At 46.6% G+C, this 22,603-nt stretch overlaps 2 protein-coding genes across 2 annotated transcripts in view; one reads left to right on the top strand and one right to left on the bottom strand.

Annotated features, from left to right (window-relative positions):
• exoc3l1 (exocyst complex component 3-like 1) overlaps positions 1–22,603 on the bottom strand; it is a 490,744-nt gene that overhangs the window by 124,357 nt on the left and 343,784 nt on the right. The window lies entirely within an intron of this gene.
• sntb2 (syntrophin, beta 2) overlaps positions 1–22,603 on the top strand; it is a 73,975-nt gene that overhangs the window by 29,222 nt on the left and 22,150 nt on the right. The window contains exons 3-4 of the mRNA XM_037253601.1: positions 9,184–9,391; positions 21,472–21,614. Of these exons, the coding sequence (XP_037109496.1) occupies positions 9,184–9,391; positions 21,472–21,614 (351 nt within the window). The remainder of the gene's footprint in view (positions 1–9,183; positions 9,392–21,471; positions 21,615–22,603) is intronic.

The following is a 22,603-nucleotide window of genomic DNA, read 5'->3' as shown; positions in this document are numbered from 1 at the left end:
GATCACTCGACTTTATTTCCACCAAAAAGAAATTAACACCCAATTGGTAGCTACCTTTTCCCTCTTTTCTGATTTTTGTTTTGCAATCAAAAGTGCTCCGGGATTGAATGATTTTATTTGCAAGTGTATCAGTGAGTGGGATTGTTCAGTTTTTGGAGGATTGAGATTTGTAATTCTATTTCATGCTTCTTCAATAAATGTGTTTTATATACTCATTTAATTCGTGGTGCGCTAATTTGTATGCAATTAATTGTTTTGAGGTTGGGTTGATAACTCAGTTTATAAATAGGAGATTATTATGGTATGCAAACATACCATAATAAATAAAAATAAGGAAGGTTTTCAAATTCGACTTTTCGGATTAGTGTTAGAGCTATAATTAGTAAATGTCCTTCGGGCACGAGCCCGTTCCTGTTTCTTCGTGCCGCGTCAGAGGGTACTTTGAATGATTTTGAGGGACTAATTTGCCGTCAAAATAAATTGCAAGATAATAATAATCCGATTAAATCATTTTAAATCGTATTAAGTAAAATATTATTTTGTTGGAAACAATCGAATTGGTGGAAGCACTCTCACGGTTAAGTGTTTAAGTATATCATGTTAGAATTTGTGATTTAATGCATTAAATTCATTCTCAAACACTATCATTGCCATACTTCTGCAAATGGGACTTTCTTCCGAAAAAAGGGAAGTAGGCTCGTTACTTCCTCAAACCCAGTAGAGCGGGGCCATATCAAAAGTTATTTCGACAAAACTAGTGCTAGGGTGCGCTAGACAAACGAATCCCTGAGGCCTTAACAAAGGCACCTAAAAAATATCCGTAAAGTAATACCAGCATCAAACAACCGAAGGGAGCCATCATTACGGCGCGGTCATATCGACGACTTGCCTCGAATCGAGTTACTCGGCTCGCGCGTCGAATGGCTTTAGAGGGGTTGGCGTCGTATAGAAATTAGATTGATTCTAATAGAATTAATTTAACGCGGGTGGTCAGCTACGGACTAGTCCCTTCACTCCCGGCTTATTGAGCCCGTTACCGGGGAGCCGGTGCCACTTTAATAAAGTGCGCGTTTGACAGGGGACAAAGCGGTACAGAAAATGGATGGATGGATGGAGACAGTGAACGCTCTTTGCATGTGTCATGTTGCCAATGTTCATATAGCTTCACCAAAGGAAACACGGCATGTCGACAGTGAAATAGCAGCCGTTGAAACCTTGTTGTGTGATGAAGGTGCGGTTCCAGATGATTTGGAAGATCCAGTGTTTGGACATTCTTCTTTGCCAGAGATGTCTATGGAGGACTGGCATAGGCTGCAGGGGCGAGATGGGTTCTTGGCACGTATCATTGAAATCCTTGGAACTGAAATTGACACCAAGACATTGATCTGGAGACTGATGAGTCCGAAGTAGCGCTCCTTTCACGAGAGTTCCAAGTTGATCTTGGTGGATGGAGTGTTGCACCGTAAAGTCTTCAATAAGAGGGCAAAGGTTTTTCACCAAATTGTCATGCCTAATAGTCACAGAGAGAAAGCTTTTCAAGCTGTTCATGATGAGGTAGGCCATTTGGGCATTGGAGGAACATTGGAACTAGCAAGAGCAAGGTTCTATTGGCACAGGCTAGCAAAATATATCAAAGACAAATGTAAAAGCTGTGAAAGATGCGTGAGACGCAAGGTTAGGGTTCAGATTGCATCCAAGATTGTCAACATTAAAGTTGACGGTCCACTTGAGTTAATTTGTGTTGACTTTCTGTCATTAGAGCCCGAATGAAGAGACACCAGAAATGTACTGGTGGTGACTGATTATTACAGGAAGTATGCCCAGGCATATCTGACAAGAGATTAATCTGCCACAGTATTGTGGGAGAATTTCATCATCGGTTTTCCTCGCAGACTGCATAGTGGTCAAGGAGCTTGTTTTGAGTCGGAGTTTGTAGTGGAGCTTTGTAAGCTTGCTGGAATCTCCAAGTCATGCACTACACCAGGGGTCAGCAACCCAAAATGTTCAAGAGCCATATTGGCCCAAAAAAACAACAACATACATACCTGTCTGGAGCCGCAAAAATCTAAAAGCCTTTTATAAGGCAACATAGACTGTCAATACATAAGCTGTATGCATGCCAACTATTAAAATAATTAAGGAGGCTACAAATACAAAATGAACATTCACGATTAAATGTTTATTTTCCCTGCAGCGCATCCTGGAGAGAATTACGCACCACGTGACTACTGATGTACGATAGGCCTATTGCTACTTCAAGTTTAGCCGAACTTCCATTACAATATTAATGTCTTGTGTTTTGTTGCGGCCCATTAGAGTTCACGTACCTGCATCGTTGCATAGCAGAGCTGTCTGTTCGACATCGGTCACGTCACACGACTCGTCCCAGGCCATTGAGAAAACTGGAGCTGAAATGATGCCCTTGATTTGCTGATGTTGTTTGCCATTTTAATTACCCTTTCCTTCACTGTTTTTGCAGAGAGAGGCATGTCTTTAATTTTCTAAATGATCTCGGTTTTGTTTTTGAAGTCCGAAAATAGGCACTCTGGTAGTTTAATGAATGAATCCTTCATGTACTCACCATCGGCGAATGGTTTTCCGAACTTTATTATCTCCCGGGCTGCAACAAAACTTGCAGCAGTAGTAGAGTTTGGAGATGCAATCCACTTCTTGAAACCGTTTTTTCGGTCCTCCAATTTCTCCACCAGCACTGCAATTGCACCTTTCTTTTCAGTTCCAACTGGGTGATCGGCAGCAAATTTAGCATGCTTTAGCTGAAAATGTCGCTCCAAATTGCTCTTCTTGTGATTTGACAACTTCTCATTGCAAATCAAACATGCAGGCAATCCTTCGGCATTGGCAATGAAAGCAAATGGTTCAGTCCGGTCTTTCTTAAACCCACTGTTTCTCATCAGCAATCTTTCTCTGTTTGACTTTTGAATCCATGGCCCATCACTCTCTCACACCCCTTTGTTAACAACTCACCTGTGCTGTGTCGCAGGCTATGACGCAATTTGGCTGTTTGACGCCATTCTGAAATTCGGCATTTTAATATATTTACAACTACATACATTTTTACAGCATAAGAATGTTTGTGTCATGAATAACATCGAAAAACCATATTTTAAAAAAACCAACAACAACAAAAAACATATTTTTCCATTTTCACGCATTTTTGCAAAAGCTCCAGGGAGCCGCTAAGGGGGGGCTAAAGAGCCACATGCGGCTCTGGAGCCGCGGGTTGCCGACCCCTGCACTACACCTTACCACCCAAGGGGAAATCCTGTGGAAAGGTTCAACTGGACTCTTCTCGACCTCTTAGGAACCCTAGATGAGAAAAAAAAGAGAAGTGGAGGAAATATGTGAGACCTTTGGTGCATGCTCATAATTGTACAAAAAATGACGTGAATGGCGAAACTCCGTTTCTCCTTATATATGGCAGAGCTACGTCTCCCCATTGATCTATGTTTTGGATTAAGTTCACAAGGTCACAATTCAAAGACACATTCGCAGTATGTAGGTGATTTACACCTCCCATCTCACCCGCAAGGCGACCACGATTGTGAGTGATGTGAGTCATCCCGCTCACTCTTTGTTTGATCTTCTGCCCTCTGGGAAGAGGTTAGGGTTAGGGTTATAACAACCTGCGCTCCCGCACCACCTGGCTCACCAACAGCTTCATACTCCAGGCTGTTAGGATCCTGAACTCTCCCCCCTTCTGCGTAGCGTCCTGTACTTTTGCGCTGTATTCTGACTGTCTGCTGTATGCACACTTGCTCCATTTTTGCTCCTCATATTTATTATGTTATTTGTTTATTTATTATTTATTCATCACTCTTATTTATTCATTGTTTGTGCCTTCTTGTTTTTAGTTTTTGTGTTGTTTACTTGTATGTATATTGTGTACTATGTCTTGTCACCGTGGGATAGTGGGAACGTAATTTCGATCTCTTTGTGTGTCTTGACATGTTTTTTACTTTTTTTTTACTTTAAAGAAAAGACTCAAATATGCACATGAGAGAGAGGCCACAGGTGGTACGTGTTGGCGACAAGATCTCCGCCAGCATCACGCTGAGCACAGGTGCCCCCCAAGGCTGCGTGCTCAGTCCGCTGCTCTTCACCCTCCTGACGCATGACTGCGCTGCCACCTGCAGCGGCAACCGCATAGTGAAGTTTGCTGACGACACGACTCTGGTGGGTCTCATCACCAAGGGAGACGAGACTCAATACAGGCTGGAGGTTGACCTTCTGACCGCGTGGTGCAGGGACAACAACCTCCTGCTGAACGTCGACAAGACCAAGGAGATTGTTGTTGACTTCCGGAAGGGTCACGCCCAACACCTGCCGCTGACCATCGACGGTGCTGTGGTGGAGAGAGTGAGCAGCGCCAGGTTCCTGGGGGTGCACATCAGTGAGGATCTCTCCTGGTCCACCAACACCGCGTCGCTGGCGAAGAAGGCCCAGCGCCGCCTGTACTTCCTTCGGAAACTCAGGCGAGCGGGGGCTCCTCCGGCCGTCATGACTACTTTTTACCGCGGCACCATTGAGAGCGTCCTCTCCAGCTGTATTGCTGTCTGGGGTGGCAGCTGCACTGACCACGACTTGAAGGCCCTGCAGCGCATAGTGAAAACGGCTAGTAAGACTATTGGTGCTTCTCTCCCCTCCTTGAAGGACATTTACACCTCCCATCTCACCCGCAAGGCGACCAAGATCGTGAGTGATGTGAGTCACCCCGCTCACTCTTTGTTTGAACTTCTGCCCTCTGGGAGGCGGTACAGGAGCCTGCGCTCCCGCACCACCAGACTTTCCAACAGCTTCGTACTCCAGGCTGTTAGGATCCTGAACTCGCTCCCCCTTTCAGCGTAACGTCCTGTTCTTGCTGTATGCGCACTGGCTCGGTTTTGCCCCTCTTATTTAATGGGTTATTGGTCTGTTATTTATTCATCGCTCATTTTATTTTATTTATTATTTATTATTTATGGTTTGTGCCTTCTTGTTTTTGTTTTGTGTCGCCTACTTGTATGTCTCGTCACCGAGGGATGGAGGAAACGGAATTTCGGTTTCTTTGTGTGTCTTGACATATGAAGGGATTGACAATAAAGCTGACTTTGACTTTGACTTTGAATTGGCTTCAAGAAATGCTGAAAAAAGGCAATTGCTTAACAAAAGACACTGGGCTGCTAAGGTGACCGCTCGACCTTTGGAAATCGTTAACACACAAAGCACGACGTCACCGAATTTCAGGTCATTTTGCAGGGCCCAGCGTTTCCTCACTTGGAAATGGTGAAAACAGACCACAAAAGGTCTAGGCTTTATTCCCGGCCCCAGTTTACGGACTAGAGAGTGCTGTGCTCTCTCTACCGCCGGAGAATTGGGGAGTACTTCAGCGCTGAGGATTTCCATGAGCAACTCTGTTATAAAATTGATTGGATCCTGGCCTTTTTCACTCCCCTCTGGAACATTAATTTTCTGAAGCTTGACCCTCCGAACGATTCTCAGTCTTCAAGACAATCTTGTTACACTTTATTAAGAGCCTCGATTTGTTCCACTTTTGTCTTCGTCCTCGAGTTATTTCCAGTCAAAGTTTCCGTCACCATGAGGCGGCCATTAAAGCTATTCACTGCCTCGCGGAATCTTGGATCAGCAACGTCATGTCCTCCGTGAGCGAAAGTCCTTGTTTATCCAGTTCAGCAACGAGTAGACTCATGGATAGAGCATCCGGGGAGACAGCCCTTATCCTCAGAGCTACTAGCAGCGATTTTGGCTTGTTTGCTACCGTTCATAGCCGTTTTTGCCCAGGTGGCTGGGCAAGTTGATGTGGCGCTTACTTTGGGCTTGGACTCGCTCATCATTTGATCCAAAACCATCTTCACTGTCGTAACATTACGCGGTGCACCTACAAATAACAGTTATGGTAATTCAGCAACAAGTAGACTCATGGATAAAGCATCTAGGGCAGGGGTGGGCAAACTACGGCCCGCGGGCCACATCCGGCCCACGGGACCGTTTAATCCGGCCCGCCAACCCTGAATTAATTGTATTATTAAACTTTTTTTTTTGTCATTTTGCCTGCAATGACTGCGTTTCCCCAGTAGATGGGGAACCGCTCGCCTGCGCATTTACTACTGGAAGCCGTGTCAGAAAGCTCGGTGCACACTCACAAGTGCGTGTACTTACGTACTCAGTAGTACGGACATGGCGCACTCGCGCTCTATTTGTATCAGTCCCGAATTTAGAGCGTGGGCTGTGACGACAGCATTCTTGTAATTCGCTCGCTGAGCTTTCAGATACAGTTTTACGCTAAAGCCACCCACAAACCTTCCCCTGGAATCCTTCCATTAAAATGAGTGGCCCGAAGAAAAGTGAGTGCCGAATGTTAAAAGAGTGGCCAATTTGGCTCGACGTACGCGACGTGACGTTCAGCCACATCAACCCGTCACAGATCGAGGTAAACGGATCTCTCCTAAGAATTGCCACAACAAATTTTACTCCAGACTATGATGCACTAGCAAAAAAGGGAGACCAACAACACTGTTCCCACTGAAAATGAAGGGGAGGCTCTCAAGTTTGTTATAAAAAAAATGCATTTTGAATATGATTTGTACACATAGCAGGGATTGAAACTAGCGACCATTCTCATTTTCAAACAATGCAGGATGCTCAAGGACATTGATGCACCACCACCTGTTTGCGACTAATCTTAACCTGTAAAGTTCTTAAGGCTTACTTTAAGGAAGTGTTTCCCGTTTCCTCACCTCTGTTACCAGGTGAGTTAAAACTGCTCTGATTTTCAGATACCCAGAGGCGTAGCCAAGCCGGGGCGAGCCGGGGCGGCGCCCCGGTTAGGACTCCCTGCGCCCCGGTTGAAAAAAAAAAAAAAAAAAAAAAAAAAAAAAAATCAAGCTTTTTCGATTCTTCATTTTCTTGCCGTTTTTTTCTTTCGGTCATGCGCGAATGTGCTTGCGCTATTCTATGTGCGCGATGTTATCCATTCACCGTTTGCCTCCCGGACCCGGATGTTGTTTTAGCGATCAGCGAACGTCGTGGGTGATGTTCGATTTTTTTTCCTGTGGGCGTGCGCCCCTACTGGAAAAATTCCTGGCTACGCCTCTGCAGATACCCCTCACCGTGTTGCCGTTTTGATTACTTTATTTGGATGTATGCTTTCACTGATTCTTCAAGATGATATATTTGGTCAGAATGTTTGCTGTTTGATGTGATCTCATAAGATAAACATTTTTCATTAATCTGACCTGCAGGCACTGAAGTGATGGAGACTGTTATTCATAATAATAGTGTTGTATTTTATGAGAATCACTGATAGCAGTTTTTTAGTGATTTTTTTTTTTTTAATGCTGTTAATAAATGCATTTGTTTTCAAAAAACTTGTTTGGAATATCCATGCTTTACTACCTACTAAAGGCCAAAATCTTTTATGCAATGACCTTTACAGGTCGCTTATATTACTTCACACAAACACTACGTCCATCTGCTCCTGGTTCGGCCCTCCGGTCCAAATTTAGAACCCAGTTCGGCCCGCGAGTCAAAAAGTTTGCCCACCCCTGATCTAGGGAGACCACTGAAGAGCCATTACCTTCAGAGCTACTAGCAGCCATTTTAGCTTGTTTGGTAGCGTTTGTAGCCGTATTTGCCCAGGTGGCTGGGCAAATTGATGTGGCACTTACTTTGGGCTTGGAATCGCTCATTATTTGATCCAGAACCATCTTCACTGGCGTACAATTGCACGGTGCTCCGACAAATAACATTGTGGTATTTAAGGAAGTCATTTTTAAAGTTTAGCTGGGAGACCCCTCAACAACTGACTTTTTTCCCTCCTCCTAAACCTCTTATTTCTAAATTAGGTCAATTTCCTATTGTTTTTCACAATTCGATATGATTGGTTAGTTCCCCTGTGAGCATGTTAATGTTACAATGTATTGACTCATATTAAGTGTTGAAAATGGCTCGCTTACTTTGATGATGCAATGGACCGTATTTTCCGGACTATAAGTTGCAGTTTTTTTCATAGTTTGGGGGTGCGACTTATACTCAGGAGCGACTTATGTATGAAATTATTAACACATTATATCATTTCACGTGTTATTTTCACATTAAACCGCATCAGGGCGCTCTAGGCCTGTGGAATAATTGGAATTGCAACTGACGATGAGTCTGAAGTAAACCACATAGAAGAGGAAGCGCTGCATCTTCTGCTTCTGAGGTTAGCGGCGTTGTTTATAAGTGACACAGAGGATGAAGATTTTATTGGATTTAATGATTTGGAGTGACGTGGATGGTTCGATAAACTTGTTAGCATGTTATTTATGCTATGGTTATTTGAATAAATGACTGCAGAAAAGATCATTGGAATCAACCTTCCATCTATCCAAGACTTGTACCTGTCCAGGACCAGGAAACGTGCAAGGAACATCTCTACAGACCCTTCTCACCCAGGTTGCAGTCTGTTTGAACTACTCCCCTCCGGACGGCGTTATAGAGCTCGGTACGCCAAAACCAGCAGACACCGAGACAGCTTCTTCCCCCAGGCTGTTGCTCTGATGAACTCACACCACTCATAGAGTCTCAGAGGCATTACTGTGCAATAACATCCTGCTCTTCACACCTTTTGAATTTGTCTACACTGTTTTTGCCATTATTCACATGTCCTGAGTGTTGTTAGTCACCTATATGTTGAACAGAGGGTGTGTTAAATTCCTTGTTTGGCACACTCAAACATGGCGAATAAAAACTCTTGAATCTTGAAATCTATAACTCTAATATGTTACGTCAGACACATTCTCAGTTCCTTTTTTATGTGTGTATGTAGCGTTAGCATACCGTACCTTCAGCCTGTTGTTGCCTATTGTATTTTTATTTTAAATTGCCTTTCAAGATGACATGTCTGTTCTTGGTGTTGGGTTTTATCAAATAAATGTATCCCAAAATTGCGACTTATACTCCGGTGTGACTTGTATATGTCTTTTTCGTTTTTATTATGCATTTTATGGCTGGTGTGACTTATACTCCGGAGCGACTATAGTCTGGAAAATATGGTAAATGAATTAACAAAAAATTTTTTTTTAGGGGGGGGGGTCCTCTTTTGGCTCCCTAAGTTTATGGATTTGGAGATAGAAGGTTTCCGTATGACACCAGATCATTTATTTTGCCTTTCTTCATTTTCAGACTGTTGGAGCTCCATTCCCCAGATGGACTGCACACAGTGGTACTTCGTTGTAAAGATGCCCCCACTGCCAACTCCTGGTTCACTGCCATCCACACCAACATTGCTGCCCTGCTCCCACAGACGCTGGCTCACATAAATGCTTACTTGGGAGCCTCTACCATCGCCACACAGCCTCACCTGAGACACATAGGGTGGTTGGCTGAACAGGTGTTTAAATTAATAAAAGTTCAATACTATTTTGCACACTGTTGATCTCTGAATATTTACCACAGCAGGATCAGGATGAGAATAATGCATTTTTTATAGAGTGGGCGGAAAATGTTACAAACTGGCTAGATCTTTTTTAGTGTAGAAACCTACTACTGTTCACACTAGAGAGGAAACTGCATCCCCGCTTGGGCCAAAAAGGAGAACTGTGTCCTCACGTAAACACTACCAAGCAACTCCACATGTATTGTACAGTCACCTGCGAAAAAGTATTTTCAAAATCAGCATGGCAGGGTGAGTAATGTCGCTGGTCCATTTTTATTGCTTGTTATATATACAGGGAACTGATAATCGCCTCATATTGTTGTGATGGTAATCTCCGTGGGATAGCAATGTAGGACAACTTTTGAGTTGCTGAGATGTTCTAGGATGCTCAGGGCAAAATGGCAAATGTAAACATCACATACAACAATCCAAACAAATTAAAATCTTAAATTAGATGGAGCTAGTGTGCACGGATGCTCATCAGAGCTGAATTAATTAGCTACCAGTTACTAGTTATCACTCGTAGTAAAAACCTAGCGAGTGTACAATTTCTGACCACTTAACATTTCAAAACAGAAGTTAAGCCAAACCAAATGGCTATGATAATATACCAGATATGAGATATGAAATGACCACCGGAAACACCATTAGGTCTTCAGTCCAGTCTGTGATTAATAGTTTGCAGCCACTGTTTTCTTTGGTGGTTTTGAAATCGTCTTTGTCGTTTTGGAATTGAGAAAAATATTAACCCAGTTCCACTCTGATTCATACATTTGCACACACAAAACAGTTCAACATGTTGTGTGAAACTATTCAAAAATTATAACAACGCCACACAAAAAAAAATACAAATCAGATCAACACGTGTGTCTCCCGCGTTTTTTTTGCACCAATGATGCGCGTGCAGCTTTTGATGATGTAGAACAGAAAGGGGTCCATAGGGAAGAATGTTTCACTTCATTAATACAAGCTTGCCCCTATTCCACTGAGGGGCAAACATTTTTGAGTGTTGACGTTTGGCAAAGGTCACAAATTGAGAGTTCATGTCCGAGTTGGTCAGGGTTTCTTTAAGTTTTCAAATGTTGCTCCGATCATCACCACACTTTCTTCAACAATTTTAAGGATTTTTCTTGTCGCAAGGAATTTATGAACACTTTCAAAATTCCCTACCAACAAGAAAAGTACAGGCGAACATTAGCGACCTTGAACGAGCCCTGATAACAACTCGCGATTGTTTACAGCTCAGTGGGATTAGGGGCTTTAGAAACAAAAGGTTCACGAGCATCTCCTGTTTGTAACAAATATCACTCCATTGAAGAACATAATTTATATTTACAGTTTATGATTTATATTGTTCAAAGGGGTACCACGCCAATTTATTCTCTAGTTGCTGATGAAGTGAGAAACCTTCTGTAAGGTTTGCTATACTCATAGAGCCACCCATCCATTGTCTGAACTGATTTATTCTTAATTATAGGCTAGTATGTAAAGAGGGTGGCGGTATGAAATCTGAAGAATAGGCTGTCAAAAGCAAGAGGTGCATTTATCAAACTTAAAAAGACCTGGAGCTCCAATGACATCTCAAGAAGAACCAAGCTAAAGCTTTATAAGACGCTAGTAGTGCCAGTACTGCTGTATGGATGTGACACGTGGAAAATGAATAAAGGGGACAGCAAGGCAATTGATGTGTTCCACAACTGATGCCTACGAAGAATACTCCCCATACATTGGCAAGACCACCTCAGCACTAAATACGTACTAGAAAGAGCTGAAATGGAGCCGTTGAGTGAAGAAGTTAGGATGCGTAGATGGAAAATGATTGGACACATACTACGGCAGGACCACAACGACTGCAACACAGCCATGACCTGGGCACCAGAAGGAAAAAGAAGGAAAGGAAGACTGAAGACGACCTGGAGGCATACTGTTGAGAAAGAAAGGAAAGAAGCAGGATGGAAGTCATGGTCCGAAGCGAGGACTGCAGCAGCTGACCGTGACAAGTGGAAGCGCTCTGTGAAGGCCTTATGTGCCACAAGGCACGAAGTGGAATAGAACCATAGGCTAATATCAAACACACACAGTACACTTTCAATACTTTATATGGGCAACATTTATTTTCTAATCTACAGGGAAATGTGTAAAGAAGGGTAGTAAACTATGATGTAAGGATGAAGTGACTGATAACGTTCTCGAGCAGGGATGGCCAACCCTCGGCTTGCGAGCCGTATGCGGCTCCTTGCCTGGTTTCATGCGGCTCCTTGACGTTGATATCGTTTGTGTGTTTTTTTTTCTGCGTTCGCTTCGCTTGAGTTCAATATGGTATTTTCGTCAAACGCTGCGCGTTTGCTTCGCTTGAGTTCAACATGGTATTTTCGTCAAACGCTGCGCGTTTGCTTCGCTTGAGTTCAATATGGTATTTTCGTCAAACGCGCATGCGCATGAGGTGAAATCCCGCAAAGGCGGAGGGGCAAACCCATTCGAGGAAACAATTCGTGTCAATTTCATTCTCAAAATAGCAGGGAAAACGTGGGCCATTTAAAACCGAGCAGCCGGGGGGAGGGGGGGGTTTAGTTCATGTGTGCTCATGTGTATGACGTGGCTCTTTGCGGTAACGCAGTAAAAAATGTGGCCCATTTAAAACCAAGCAGCCGGGGGGGGGGGTTAGTTCATGTGTGCTCATGTGTATGATGTGGCTCTTTGCGGTAACAGTAAAAAATGTGGCTCTTAATCTCTGACTGGTTGGCCACCCCTGTTCTAGAGGAACAAACTTGGGATTCGTCAAGATGGCATAACAAACAAATTGAAATTATTATGCATCAATTTGTAAGAAATTGTTGGACTGAGGTGTGGTGGTGGAGTGGGATGGGGTCTGATCACGTTGCAGATGATAGCTACCGTATTTTCTGCACTATAAAATGCACTGGATTATAAACCACACCTTCATTGAATTTTCAGTTTTAGAAATTATTTCATAGAAGGGTGCACCAGATTAAAAGGCGCATAGAATATAAGGTACTGCATGTCCATGAGGTAAAGTCCTGATTGTACGTTGCAGTCTGTGCTTGTCTTGTTTGGTGGCCGATCCAAACCAGATAGTAATGGAGGTGCAGAGGATAGACTGGATGATTGCAGTGTAGAAGGTCTTCAGCAGCTCCTGTGGCAGGTTGAACTTCCTGAGCTGTCTCAGAAAGTACAGCCTCTGCTGGGCCTTCTTCCGGACAGTCTATGTGGCCGGTCCATTTCAGGTCCCGAGAGCTTGTGGATCCCAGGAACTTGAAGGTGTCTGTGGAGGGAATAGCATTACCGAGGATAGTGAGGGGTGAAGGGTCTCTCCTGAAGTCCACTGTCATCTCCATGGTCTTGAGCGGGTTCAGCTCCAGGTGGTTTTGGCTGCACCAGTGGACCAGCCGCTCCACCTCCTGTCTGTACGCAGTCTCGTCACCGTCCCAGATCAGTCCGATGAGATTGGTGTCATCTGCATACTTCAGAAGCTTCACAGAAGAGTCGCCTGAGGAGCAATTATTGGTGTAGAGACAGAAGAGCAGTGGGGAGAGGACGCACCCCTGGGGGGCGCCAGTGCTGGTGGTCCGGGTGTCGGATGTGATAGTCCCCAGCCTCACATGCTGTCTCCTGTTGGTCAGGAAGCTGGTGATCCACTGACAGGTGGAGGCAGGCACCATGAGCTGGATGAGCTTCTGGTGGAGGATGTCGGGAACGATGGTGTTGAACGCCGATCTGAAGTCCACAAACAGGATCCTGGCGTACGTCCCTGGGGTGTCTAGGTGGCGCAGAATGTAGTGCAGTCCCATGTTGACCGTATCGTCCACTGACCCGATCTGTGACGGGCTTTGTTGACGTTCATGTGGCTGAACGTCTGCTCACACACGTCAGTCGAGCCAAATTGTCCACTCTTTTTTTAACACTCGGCACTCAGTGTCCACCTTTCTTTTCCTCGGGCCACTCATTTTAATGGAAAGATTGCACCCCCACCCCCTTAAATTTCTCCCGCAACAGAACGTCGACGAAATCATACTAGAAACCCGCTCCGGGGAAGTACCCCTGACGCCAAAATATGGCGCCGTATGAAGGCGGCGGGGCAAAGCCCTTGGGACCCCCGCAGCCCGATTGAGGGTAAACCCCGAAGCAACCGGGTCGGTATGGGCGCGGCCTCGCGTTGCGGTGGTACGTACAGAGGTGTCGCTCACCCAATTGCGAAACCCTCGATTGAACCTGAGGCGTTCGGTCCAGGTGGCCGCCTGGAGCGTACTCTCACTCCAGGATGACTCCCGCGTGCCCGCCTTGTTGGCGGAGCTCGCTCGGCTGGGCATCGCGGTGGCTGCTTTCTCTGAAGTGAAGCGGCCGGGTTCTGGCGAGATCAGGGCAGGTGGATACACGTACCACTGGTCTGGTCAACTCGACGGTCAGCACAAAGGGGGAGTGGCAATTGCGGTGGCCGACCGGGTGGCGTCACAGATAAAGGAGGTCACGTCGGTCTCGGAGTGTATTATGCCACTACAGCTCGCACACTCGTTGGCCGTAGTGTCGTTTGTCGCAGTGTACGCTCCCACCAGGACGAGTGGGCTGTCTGCGAAGGAAGACTTCTACGATGAACTCAGCTCGGTTGTGGACGCTGTTCCTGGGAGGGACACGCTGATTGTTCTTGGGGACTTAAATGCTGTCGCTGGTACCTGCAAGGACGGCTACGAGGCATGTGTCGGTCCTCACGGCTCTGGAAATTTCTCCAATGCTGAACGTGACACCAGCTCCACCATGATGCTTGACTTTGCCAGGAGTCATGGTTTGAGAGTTGGTGGATCATGATTCCAGAGGCGTTGGACCTGGTATTCAAATACCGGCCTGGTCAGGAAGGAGATTGACCATGTACTTGTGGACGGTCGCTGGACCCTGCTGCAGAACTGCAGGGTGTTCCGGAGTGGACAGTTCTTCAACACAGACCACAGGCTTCTTGTGGCAACGCTGAAACTACGCCTTCGAGCTCTGAGGAGAGCGGCGCCCGGCCGGATTCGGCTGGACGTCGGTCGACTGCAGGAGCCTGGCGTAGCGGACGCGTATGCCGGGAACTTGGCTGGGAGGCTTGGTGGGCTGGGCGCAACGGAGGACCCGCAGGCACTGTGGGAGGGCTTCAGAGACGCAGTCCCGGCGACTGCCAGCGATAGCATTCCAGAGATCCCTAGGAATCGTCGGAGTGCCCTTTCCCAGGAGACGATGGACATAATCGACGAGTGCCGCAAGGCAAGACTCGATGGCAGAACCGGTTGCTACAGGGAACTGAGGCGAGACGCCATTCGAGCTGCTGGTCGGGACCATGAGGGGCGGGTTTGAGATCTCTGTGAGGCGGTCGAGCTTCACTTGGGTAAAAGTGACGCTCGCCCGGCTTACGAGGCGATTCGAGAACTCCGCTTGTTCGGGCTGCGTTTGCGCAGCTCGACGGTCCTCGCGGCTGATGGCAGTGTCCTCTTGGAAGAAGATGGGCTGAAGCGCTGGGCCGAGTACTTCGAGGAGTTGTATCAGGCCGAACCTCCATGTTGCGAGCTCTCTGCTGTAGGCATCCAGAACCTGGTGCCTAACCCACCTCTCAGCATTGATGTGCCTACCCTTGAGGAAGTCCGAAAGGCTCTGGGCCAGCTGAGGGATGGAAAGGCTCCGGGAATCTGCAGTGTCTGTGCAGAGATGCTCAAAGCCCTCCGGTGGTTGCACACGCTTATTTGCTCCGTATGGAGCTCGGGGCTCATCCCAACCGACTGGAAAAGGGGCGTTGTCGTCCCTATCTGGAAGTGGAAGGGTGACATCCAGGAGTGTAACAACCACCGAGGGGTTACCCTTCTCTTGGTGCCAGGCAAAGTCTTCGCCCGGGTACTTCTAAACAGGATACGTCAGCACCTCTTAGACCACCAGCGCCCTGAGCAGTCTGGTTTCACACCAAAAAGATCAACCGTAGACCGCATCTTCGCGCTTCGTGTCCTCACCGAGCGCTTTCGAGAATTCGATAGAAAGCTGCTTGCAGCCTCTATCGATTTCAAGAAGGCATTCGACTCAGTCAGTAGAGATGCTATGTGGAGACTTCTGGGTTTATGCGGTGTCCCCCCGCAGCTTGTCCATCCCATCTTGGCTCTACACTCCGACACGGAAAGTGCTGTTAAGTACGGCGGCACCACCTCTGACTTCATTCCAGTCAATACTCGGGTGAGGCAGGGGTGCGTACTAGCCAGAGATGGGACCAAGTCACACATGTGCAAGTCTCAAGTAAGTCTCAAGTCTTAACCTTAAAGTCTCAAGTAAGTCCCAAGTCATTTTTATCTTGGCCAAGTCAAGTCAAGTCACAGATTATGCCAAGTCAAGTCCTTAAATAGGTAAAGTCAAGTCCAAGTCAAGTCACCTTATTGTTGCAAACAAAAACAAAACAAAAGCAAAAATATGAATGGGATGTACTGTATGGTCTGACAGACATGCAACATGCAACATAGTATATGGTAAAAAAAAAAAGTTCTTTGAGGCTTAACTGTAGTTTTTATTTATTAACTTGCTCCATATTAAATCATATTTGCTTAATTCAGTTTCATCATCATATTCATTGCATTAAAGCTATATATACACACCTATTTAGATAAATGAAAAGCACTTACTGGGCAGAATGGCTCTTCAAATGACGGAAAAAGTTTGAAGTTGTCGTCTGGCTGTCTGAAATGTTTCTGTTGCATATCTTGCACTGCGCTGTCCGTCTTTTGCCGTCATAAAGCCGAAGGTGATGACTCGCGGTACCGCTACCGCTCCTGCTGACATGTTTGTGCATGTCTGATGTAAAGGGGCGTGATTCTCCAATAAACACGTTAGGTACGTAGAGAGGGCACGCCTGCGCCCCTACCGTGTTATCGATATTATTTTTTTTAAATGTATTATTAATTTCATATTCAAACTGAAAACATAAACTAAATAACACTGAAGTCATTCAAGTCATCGTGTCTCAAGTCAAGTCCCGAGTCTTAAACTTCCAAGTCCAAGTCGAGTCTCAAGTTTTTTCATTTTTTGTCAAGTCACAAGTCATCAAAACAGCGACTCGAGTCGACTCGAGTCCAAGTCACAGTGACTCATGTCCCCATCTCTGGTACAAGCCCCATCACTTTTCAGCACTTGTAAGGACTGGATTGTGGGCCGCGTTGTAGACAGGACGGGCTGCGGGGCGTTGTTCGGCATTATTCGGATCACTGATCTGGACTTTGCTGCCGACGCTGTGATCTTTGCGGAGACCCTAGATGTCTTGACCGAAGCACTTGAAGCGCTGAGCGAGGATGCGGAGCCGCTGGGACTGTGTGTCTCCTGGATCAAGATGAAGATCCAGGTCTTCGGTGACTTCCTGGACGCTGCTATCGAGTCAGTCGATGAGGCGGGCGAGAAGGTGGAGAATCTGGAGATCGTAGACAAGTTCACTTATCTCGGCAGCGTGGTTCACCGTTCCGCTTCGTGTGAGGCTGAGGTCGCTCGTCGGCTTGGTCTTGCGCATGGAGCGATGGCCTCGCTGAATGGGACTGTTTGGTCCTCCCGATATCTGAGCACGTTGACAAAGGTTCGAGTCTTTCGCTCGCTGGTCATGCCCATCCTGCTTTACTCTTGTGAAGCATGGACACTGACTGGCGGGCAAAGGCGAAGACTGAACACCTTTGTGTGCACTTCCCTCCGTCGCATCCTTGGGATCCACTGGCGAGACCGTGACAAAGCAGACGGTTCTCGTGCGAGCGGGGATGGAGTGCGTCAACCTGCCAGATATAGGAGCGACAGCTGCACTTCTACGGCCACGTGGTACGCTACCCGCCCTCGGATCCAGCGAACAGGATTCTGTCCGCTTCGGACCCGAGGGGGTGTAAGCGCCCAGTAGGGCGACCGCGTGCACGGTGGTTGGAGCAGCTCGGGAAGCATCTTGAGACTGTGGGGGTGTCGGGCCAGGCGGGCGCTCGGTCCTACGCTGTAAGGTCACCAATGGAGTGGAGCAAGAAGGTGAGCGCAGCGAAGCGTCACCGCGACGCGTGCCCCCATACCTGACCTGATTCCAGGGGAAGGTTTGTGGGTGGCTTTAGCGTAAAACTGTATCTGAAAGCTCAGCGCGCGAATTACGAGAATGCTGACGTCACAGCCCACACTCGAAATTCGGCACTCATAGAAATAGACCGCGGAGTGCGCCAGGTCCGTACTACTGAGTACGTACATGCACCTGTGAGTGTGCACTGAGCTTTCTGACATGGCTTTCGGGAGTAAATGCGCGGGCGGGCGCTTCCCTATCTACTGAGGAAACATAGTCATTGCAGGGAAAATTACCAAAAAAAAAAGTTTAATAATACAATTTATTCAGGTTTGGCGGGCCGGATTAAGCAGCCCCGTGGGCCGGATGTGGCCCGCGGGCCGTAGTTTGCCCATGTCTGAACTAGACAGTGGTCCGAGAGTCCTAAAGCTGCACGGGGCACAGAGCGGTATGCGTCCTTTATTATGGAGTAGCAGTGGTCCAGTGTCTCTGTCCCTCTGGTGGGACACGTTATGTGCTGTCTGTATTTGGGGAGTTTGTATGCAAGGCTCGCTCTGTTAAAATCACCAAGAAACAATGATCAGTGAATTCGGTAGTTTTTTCTCCATGTCTGTTACCTGGTCTGCCAGCAGCTGCGTGGCTTCGATCGCACATGCATGTGGTGGAATGTAAACAGCCGCCATTACGATCCATTCCATAGAACATATGAACACATTACAAAATAAAGCTAAAAGGTTAGAAGAAAGAAAAGAAAAAAAAACAATAGTTATCATACTTCAGAGCAGTTTACATGTTCAAGGAGAGAGGGGAGTACTGGTCCCACCCGCTTGTTTTTTTTTTATATCTTACACGTAAAATATTACACTACCAAATTTTACACTAAAAGCATGGAGGTATGGGACGGGATAAGGTTGATCACCGGCTGCGGTCCAAGGCAGAGTGCCACCGTTAGTGGCAGTGTGGAGAGGGCGAATCAGCTAAATGTCTTTTTTAACAGATTTAACAACACCTGCCTGTCTTCACCCTCGCCTCCTCCGGCCCCTTCTGCTCCCCGGTCTGCCCTTTCGCCCAGGGTGATGGCAGCTCAAGTGAGTGGCCAGCTGAGGAGACTGCCCCCGTAAGGGGCTGGTCTAGACGGTGTCTCTCCTCGTTTGCGTCTCCTGTGCTCTGAAGCTGAGTGACCCTCTCCAGCGTGTCTTTAACATCAGTCTGGAGAAAGGTTTGGTGCCTCAGCTGTGGAAGATGTCATGCATCGTCCCTGTCCCCAAGAAACCGCGACCTGCGGAGCTAAATGACTTTATACCAGTTGCGCCGACTTCTCACATGATGAAGACTCTGGAGCGTTTGTTGCTTCACCACCTCAGGTTCGCCATGCTCACAATCCTCTACATATGCTTATCGGGAGAAGGTGGTGGTGGAGGATGCTGTTGCCTATATGCTGCATCACTCTCTCTTTCACCTGGACAAGGGAAAAGGGGCTGTGAGGATTACTTTCCTGAATTTCTCCAGTGCCTTTAACACCATTCACCCTGTGGTCCTGAGTGACAAGATGTTGGTGATGGGCATGAGGTCACACCAGAGGGCACGGATCATGGAATACCTGACTGGCAGACCTCAGTATGTGCGCATGGGAGGCTGTAAGTCAGGCAAGGTGATGAGCAGCGTGGGAGGACCGCAGGGAATGTTGCTCACTCCTTTCCTGTTCATCCTGCACACCTTTGACTTCCAGGACAGTTCTGAGTTCTGTCATGTGCAGAAGTTTGCAGATGACACTGCTATTGTTGGCTGTATTAGAGATGGACGGGAGGAGGAGTACAGGGGCCTGGTTCGGCGCTTTGCTGATTCTTGTAGCTCCAACCACCTGCACCTAAACACCGCCAAGTCCAGGGAAATGATGGTGGACTTCAGGAGGCCCAGGCCTTGTCCTGAGCAGGTGACTATCAATGGAGACTATGTGGAGATAGCACAGACCTATAAATATCTTGGAATGCTGTTGGATGACAAACTCAACTGGTCTGCGCATGTGAACGCTTTATGCAAAATAGGACAATGCTGACTATGTTTTTTCGTTCTGTTGTGGCGAGCGCCCTCTTCCTTGCGGTGGTGTGCTGGGGGGAATGGCGTCAAGAAGAGGGATGCCCCCCACCTGGACAAACTAGTGAGGAAGGCGTGTTCTGTTGTGGGCAGGGAACTACCTGATCTGGCGTCTGTGGCAGAGTAGCCGGTGTTGGCCAGGCTGCTGCCATCAAAGACAACCCCGGACACCCACTGTAGAGCACCGTCAGTGGGCAGATGAGCAGATTCAGTGATAAGGCTGTTGACATAGTCTTGCTCCACGGAGAGACTTCAGGGTTCCTTCCTTCCCTATGCCGTGAGACTTTATAACTCGTCACGGGCTTGGGGCGCGCTCACGGTCGTGACACTGTTTATTTTTATTTATTTGATCTATTCATTATTAATCTATTTCCTATTTCCTTATTTATTCATATTAAGCTATCTCCTGTTATCAATGTTAGTATTGTCTATCTGTTTATTTATCTATGTATGTATTTCTGTATTTACCCCTGGGGATGAATAAATCGGTGTGTATCCATCCATCCATCTTCTGCACCGCTTGTCCCCACTGGGGTCGCAGCCGTGCTGGAGCCTATCCCAGCAATCATCGGGCAGTAGGTGGGGGATACCCTGATCTGGTTCCCAGCCAATTGCAAGGCACACAGAGATGAACAACCATCCACACTCGCACACCCACGGGCAATTTGGATGTTTTTGGGAGGAAACCGGAGTTCCCGGAGGAAACCCACACAGGCACGGGGAGAAAATGCAAACTCCACACTCCACACATGGAGGGCCGGAGGTGGGATTGAACCTGCACCCTCCGAACTTTGAGGCGGACATGCTAACCAGTGCGTCACCGAGCCGCCCTTCTCTCTCTCTCTCTCTCTCTCTCTCTCTCTCTCTCTCTCTCTCTCTCTCTCTCTCTCTCTCTCTCGCTCTCTCTCTCTCTCTCTCTCTAAATACTTTCTCACAGCACTGTATACACTGTATATTGTACATGGATGATAATAGAACATCACACACAATAAATCAACCCAAAAAGCCTTTTTACCACGAAAATCTTTATGCTCCCGGTATTTACCCTTGTAGCAGCCCTTGGAATCTATATAAACGGTGTTGCTGTCTACTGATGTAAATCTTTATTTCGGCTGTTTCACGAGCACTGCAAAACTAAAAACATAGAAAATGCTTCGTATCAAAATCCGAGTAAAGTTCATATTACATTTTCCAATTATAAAAAAATCATACATTTACACATTTGTTTTTAATCAATTTTCCAAACAAGAGCCAATACAACGAACACACACTGCCACATAGAATATTGAACCAATTGCACTCAACAAGCAACAAACTTGTGCCCATAAATTGAATGAACCTATAATAAACCATATATAGTATATTGTGCTTCTTCTTTACCTGCCTGTATACTCTTCGCTACCTGGTAACCACGACAACCCCTCTTCTGTATAGTGCACAAACGTAAAAGGTAAAGACCCAATGATTGTCACACACACATCTGGGTGTGGTGAAATTTGTCTCTGCATTTAACCCATCCCCGAAGGGAGCAGTGAGCAGCAGCGGTGCCGCGCCCGGGAATCATTTGGTGATCTAACCCCCCAATTCCAACCCTTAATGCTGAGTGCCAAGCAGGGAGGCAATGGTCCCATTTTTATAGTCTTTGGTATGACCCGGCCAGGGTTTGAACCTACAACCTTCCAGTCTCAGGGCGGACACTCTACCACTAGGTCACTGAGCTGAAATCGAAGTTGGCATGTGATGACACTTTATATTATTTCCGTGGCACGCGGCCCACACCTAGCTGCTCTGCTGGCCACTTTCTCTTTCGACAATACGTGACACTGGAAATGTTTTGGTTTTAGAACAGGCTATTGTAAAGCAATATTAAATCTCCCAAATCCTGCTGATCTTGTTCAATGCTCCTTAGGTTCAGCTTGAAGGTGGACGACAGCAGTATAGACCGGTCGTCATGGCACTTACAGAAAAGGACATTCTGCTTTTTGAGTCTGTACCATGGGGTAGAGAATCCTGGGCAATGCCTCTGCTCACACACCCACTGCTGGCAACAAGGTAGGACTATTTGGAACAATATTTTGATGCGTCTACCGACTCCTTCATTATTCACAACATCCCATAAAAAAGTAAGGGTATAGATAAGGAGACCCACACTAAGTTTGCATTGCAAAATCCATTTTAAAAAGAAAATCTCCACATCTACAATCAGCAAGAAAGTTGTACCTCGACCAGTGGGGTTGAGATAGAGCAGGGTCCATCAGGTGGCTTGCATACTCAAAGGCTGCATGCGCTGTCACTCGGTCCATTTTCCACACAATATTTGTAATAGTAATTAAAATTAATGAGCTTTGACAATAGTGTCATCCACCCACCAGTGAAAAAAAAACTATTTTGTCATAGTGTGTTGTGCAATATTGCAATATATATTGTAAAAAACACCTTCTGAACAATATAACCGTCTATCATTTGTACTTTAATGTGTGTATTGATTTAGCTCTGTTGCTACACTGTATCATCTGATATTTTCAGTTCAAGGAGCCGAGAAGGAGGGACGCTCTCTGTTCTGCTCTCAAGGTTGAGAGATAACGACATACAGACATGCAAAATACAATTTACTAAATACAAATTAACTTCTGCGATTGGCTGGCAACCAGTTCAGGGTGTCTCCCGCCTACTGCCCGATGACTGTTGGGAAAGGCTCCAGCATGTCTGCAAGCCCCGTGGGGACAAGCATTGCAGATAATGGATGGATGAAAACTAACTTTATTTGGACAAGGGAAGAGCAAAAGAAGAAAACTTTGGAGCAATGGGGCCAAAACATTGGCCCCGTTGGTATATCTAACAGCCCAGTGGTGCACTGGTTAGCACATTTGTCTCACAGTTCAAAGGTGCAAAGTTTGATTCTTATGTGCAGTTTGCATGGTCTCCCTATGCCTGTGTCGGTTTCCTCTGGGAATTCCGGTTTTCCCGCCACATTCCAATGAGAGGCGTGGTAGACCAATTGACCCCCCAAATTATCCATAGGTGTGAGTTTGAGTATGAAT

Source organism: Syngnathus acus, chromosome 6 (genome assembly GCF_901709675.1).
Source record: "Syngnathus acus chromosome 6, fSynAcu1.2, whole genome shotgun sequence".
Classification (NCBI taxonomy): Eukaryota; Metazoa; Chordata; class Actinopteri; order Syngnathiformes; family Syngnathidae; genus Syngnathus; species Syngnathus acus.
Note: the sequence above shows the minus strand (reverse complement) of the source record. Positions and strands in the feature narration are given on the sequence as shown.